Source organism: Sinocyclocheilus grahami, unplaced genomic scaffold (assembly GCF_001515645.1).
Source record: "Sinocyclocheilus grahami isolate Dianchi unplaced genomic scaffold, SAMN03320097.WGS_v1.1 scaffold30.1, whole genome shotgun sequence".
Lineage (NCBI taxonomy): Eukaryota > Metazoa > Chordata > Actinopteri > Cypriniformes > Cyprinidae > Sinocyclocheilus > Sinocyclocheilus grahami.
This window is the reverse complement of record NW_015505209.1, coordinates 112,257-117,596: the sequence shown is the minus strand read 5'-3', so window position 1 is coordinate 117,596 and position 5,340 is coordinate 112,257. Positions and strand designations below refer to the sequence as shown.

General features: G+C 36.3%; 1 protein-coding gene across 1 annotated transcript; it reads left to right on the top strand.

The window, feature by feature from the left end:
• The first annotated feature begins 712 nt into the window (after window positions 1–712).
• LOC107573213 (DNA replication complex GINS protein PSF3-like) lies at window positions 713–3,521 on the top strand. Its single transcript, XM_016259657.1, has 3 exons — window positions 713–1,085; window positions 2,278–2,511; window positions 3,282–3,521. The coding sequence occupies exons 1-3, from the start codon at window positions 915–917 to the stop codon at window positions 3,510–3,512; spliced, it is 636 nt and encodes a 211-aa protein (XP_016115143.1). The 5' UTR covers window positions 713–914; the 3' UTR covers window positions 3,513–3,521.
• The last annotated feature ends 1,819 nt before the right edge of the window (window positions 3,522–5,340 follow it).

Genomic DNA, 5,340 nt, shown 5'->3' with positions numbered 1-5,340 from the left:
GCCTCTTCGTGAACTTATTTTTCATATATTTATGCTGTAAATCAAAGTGGATTTGAGTATATAATGCCATTTATATGAAGATGAAAAGCACACAATTGTGTGGCAGTCCAGTTAGAGATAATATATTAACTGAGACCTTTAGAGATATTCTATTTAAGAACAGAAACGGACTTGTTACAATACAAGAACTTAAAGTTTCATTAAGTGTCTGCTTATATTGTGTTGTAAACAACTTTTGAATTTACAACATACTAATAAGATGTTTATATTATAAGTTTGTTTAATGACAGGCCACTGGCAAACTATTGTTATGTTTAGATGAGTATCCATGATATCCAGTTCTAACTGACAGACAGTAATCACTGCAATTACAGACTGTTTCGTGGGTAAATTAAAGAAATATCGACATCTGATGGCCAAAGTGATAAATGCACATGAAAGATTTAGTGATCAGTATATATGTTATCTACACAAACGTAATGCAGAAAGTAGTATTATGTTAATTTAAATACTTTTCTTGTTATTTTTATATTGTTTTCTTTTTTCTAAAAAGAATGTTGCTGATTAAAACGATTTTAACATGTTCTAATAACATATGTACAGCAGCCAACCAAACTACTGTTTTTTGTTTTGTTTTTACTAACCTGGTAAACTGAGCTGGTATTTTCTCTTAAGCATGTTTTAAAGTATAGGTGTGCTGTAAATCAAAGAGAATTTGAGATGCTGTCTGTCTTCGTCGCTCTGTTATCGACTGCTCGCGTCTGTTCGATGCTCCTCGTGCTCGACGCTCGATTACTTCTCATTTGAAGTTGCGCGCCAAATGCTGCCTTGACAGTGCTGTTGTTTTGACATGTTCCTCTTTATTTTCTATTAGCTCTGTTTGCTCATTTAGAGTTCACTCATAAACAATAAAAATGGACTCGCAATCCTACAAGCCTGTTCCCCCGGGGATCGGAATGGAGGAGAATTTGTTTTCTCTCGATGATATTCTACTCTCTCACGAGCGACTGCCGTGCAGGACTGAGAGCGTGTTCCCGCGACTCGGGTTCCTCGAGAAATCCAGCGAGACACGCGACATACCTGAGGTATGTTTTAAAACGGTTATAAAAGCATTTAATACCTTTTTTTGTGTACATTTGTGTACAATTGGTTGAAAGTAAGATAGTTTGTTAAATAAAGGTAGCATTAACGGTATTGAACTGCTAGGCTATTCAGATGTTATTGTTGTTGAAGATCGGTCAAGAAGTGCTAATCTATGAAAACCATTTGAAAAAATGAGTTGACGTTTAAAATATGTTAAACCAAAGTGAATATATTTCGTTTAGATTTTCTTTTATAAATGAATACGTTTCATAAAAGTGCTCAATTGTAGCATCCCACACGATCCACAATTTTGCATCACCTAGGTTTTAACAAAAGTTATTGTACTGTTTTACAAGTGAGACAACGGTGCAAGTGAAGAGTATGAAGAATAGTGAAAATATTATGTCTGTTAAAAATGCTACCTATGAAGTTAGAGTTAACAAGTTAAAAGGACGAGTTGTTTTATTGGCCGAAAGTTCATTTTCGTAACTGTCATCTTCACCACAGAATGTTACAAATACAGATGGCACTGTGGAAATATTCAGGACAGAAATTATATTGTTTAACACTAATATTAGTACTGAAAAATTCAGTTTGGTGTTGATTTTTCCCAAAATTTCTGGAATGTTTCCGAAATTTACTGGAAATGTTCCACCTTTTTGCAACCCTAAATATAAGTCCCTGACCAGGGCATATTTGTATGGGTGTTTGATGTTAACTTTACATGAGAAAAAGGTTCTGTCTTTTGGTACATGTGTGACCCTGGACCACAAAATCAGTCTTGGGTCGCTTGGGTATATTTGTAGCAATAGCCAAAAAAACATTGTATGTTTCAAAATGATCGATTTTTCTTTTATGCTAAAAATCATTAGGATATTAAGTAAAGATCATGTTCCATGAAGATATTTTGTAAATTTCCTACCGTAAATATATCAAAACTTAATTTTTGATTAGTAATATGCATGGCTAAGAACTTCATTTGGACAACTTTAAAGGCGATTTTCTCAATATTTAAATTTTTTTTGCACCCTCAGATTCCAGATTTTTAAATAGTTGTATCACGGCCAAATATTGTCCTATATTTATACATCATTGTAATGATGTATAAATCTCAATTTTGAAAAATTGACCCTTGTGACTGTTTTGTTGTCCATGATCACATATGTTTTGTACGTGATTGATTTATACTTTCAGGGCACAAAGATGGAGATGCCACTGTGGCTGGCCAAGGGCCTGTATGAAAGGAAGAGGCGAGTGCTGTCCGTGGAGCTGCCAAAGGTGTATCGTGAGGGTTGGAGAACAGTGTTCGGGGCAGATCCCATTGTTGTAGACTTGCACAAAATGGGGCCATATTACTATGGTTTAGGCTCCCAGATGCTACATTTTGACAGCCCAGAAAACCCAGAGATTGCTAATACCATCCTCCAGGTGAGCATGTCTAGATAGGTAGTCACACAATACACAATTATGGCTGAAAAAAGCATGCAAATTCAAGCTAAATAATATGTATATGTTAACCATACAAGATATGATGAGTTGTGTTTCATTTACCTTAACCTATTAGTAATGGGTGGTTAGAAGAAAGCTAGCTTGGTGTTATGGTACACAGCTTCACATGCTGAAATCATGTCAGTTAAATAACTGAGGGATGTGTAATAATACATCTGCTGTTTCTTACCTCAACCAGTAGAGGGAGCAGTACGTTTAAAATCATTACTAGTACTGACCAGTTGCTGGGCAGACTGATATGCCAGCTTGAATAGGACGTACAGTTCTGTAGTGCTACATCAGTGAACACCATTAAAGCTCCATGTTAAGTTCAGGGAAAATTCAGGGCATAATTTAGGGCTTTAAAAGTCTACTGCATAGTTATTATGGCTAGTACTGTATATTGATTATTACAATACAACAAGCAGCTTTGAACTTTGAGCAAGAATATGGCTGAATTCTTCGATTATGTCTATTAAATTTCAAATACAAAATGTTTTTTAGTCTTTTAGTTTTAGTCATGAAGTCTACTTATTTTGATAACTTCTACTGCCATTTTTATTCAAATTTAGGAGTTCTATTTCACAGCTCTTCAGACTTGAATGCTTGTTTTAACTAATAAAAAAAAATAGAGAATTATTTTGCAACTGTCCCTGTTTCCTATGTATGCCTCCATAAAATCTATATACTATCCCCATCTCTCTTATCAGACCTTCATCGGTCGTTTCCGTCGGACCATGGACTCGTCCCAGAACACCTACAATGAAGACACATCAGCGCTGGTGGAACGCTTGGACTGTTTAGAGAGGAGCTTGTTTAAGGCAGGCCAGAGTGGACTAAACAGTTTCCAACTGTGGGAAAAGGGCCGGTCTTCTCACCTCACTGCCTCTAGTCTAGTTATCAACTATAGAAAGAGGAAAATTACAGACCTGCAGGCCTGAAAGACCAAAAGATTACAAAGAAGGACTAAGAACACTTTCTTGTGAGTGTGTGAGAAAGTGCGACACATGCATGTATGTTTGTGTTATTAAGAGACTTGTGTAAATTGCTTGTGAACTTTTTACTGTAATATTTTTGTGTATAAACAATATTTGAGTTTGGTATATGGTCAATAAATCAATTTATTCTATTGTTTTTTACTCTGTTTCTTTCTTGAAACTTCATAAAGGTCATTAATTCTTTATCCTTACAAATATGTCTTTTTTTCCCCCAGGGATGTCATTTTTATAATGCTTCTTCCATTTATTACAGATTCTTCCATTTATTCATCCTAAAGAGGACTGAACAGGTTTCATCTGTTTTTTTTTTGTAGCCTGGGGAGTTATGAGTTTTCACGTCACGGATGTCAATATCTGAAACATTTGAACAAAGATTATTTCCGGTGTTCAGACTGAAACATAAATAATGAACATTAATGCATTTATGCTGTCATATAAAGAGTGCTGGTTTCTGATAATCCATGAGCTCTTATATTTAGAATATTGGAGTTGACATTTGTATGCATCATCAGGTTGTTCGTGACTGTGAGCGAGCCTTATTTGCATCAGACAACACAAGGACAAATCAAATCACTGCATTGTCTCCACACTTTGGTGCCCCTTTCTCTCCCCTCTTAAAACAAACATCTATATCTTTTGTATATTTGAACTGGGAATCTCTTGTCTCCAGGATCAGATTTCAAATGTCTTAGTCTTATTCATTTTAATGAGCATGTTTATGAGTCCTAGCTGCTTGTTCATGTGTAAAATGTGGGTCAGCTGATGTGGACGGCCTCACCCGAGATTTCGGAATGGAAGTTATTGATATGTCCCTCTGGGATGGTCATATCGACCTTGTTATCTCTCTGCAGCCTCAGCTGAGTTGGCTTGGGTAGGGCAGGAGGGATTTATTGACTTTTTGAAAGGTCTAAACTAAAGAAAATTCACTCATTGCCCTACAGTTCTCTTGAAGTTACATCATTTGGTGGCTTGATTACAAATGGGGCAATGACTTTATTGAATAATCATACATAGTCAGACAGTGTATTAAAGGGGTCATATAATGCTGCTAAAAAGAGCATTATTTAACATTCAAAAAACACATTATTTTCCACATACTGTACATTATTGTTTCTCCTCTATGCCCCGCCTTTCTGAAACGCATCGATTTTTACAAAGCTCCTCGTTCTAAAAAAGCAAGGTGTGCTGTGATTGGCCAGCTATCCAGTGCTTTGTGATTGGCCGAATACCTAAAGCGTGTGATGGAAATGTTACGCCCCTTTCCATATTCTGATGATGCCCTGTCAGGCCGGAGCGATGATTCAAAAACATGAAAACCCATTATAAACGAGGCATTCGTTGCATCCAGTGGGGACATAATTATGGATTATAATGACTTATACTGTCTTTTTACGCGTTGCGTTGCATCGCGCCGCGTAAACATAAAACCATGTCTGCATTTGTGATCGGAGAAATGACAAACAACAAGCCCTACTCTACACTGCCCAAGAAACTTGCTTTAAATATATTAAATATAAAAGCGCTTTAAATATAAAAAAACGTACTTACAGTCTTTGAGTCAGAACAGCCGGCATTGTAGTCTACTCTCCCAGGCAGGCACGTGCACAGGTAGGTTTCAACCTGTGCAGAGCACATGCCCTTTTTGTCCTTACACTCCGAAGTGCCCTTTTTGTAAAGATTTTTTTTTTTTTTTTGTTCTTCGATAAATCAATGCCATTGGTCACCCTTTACGTCTGTCTGTCTGTTTTACAAATATATTTAGCGAATGAAA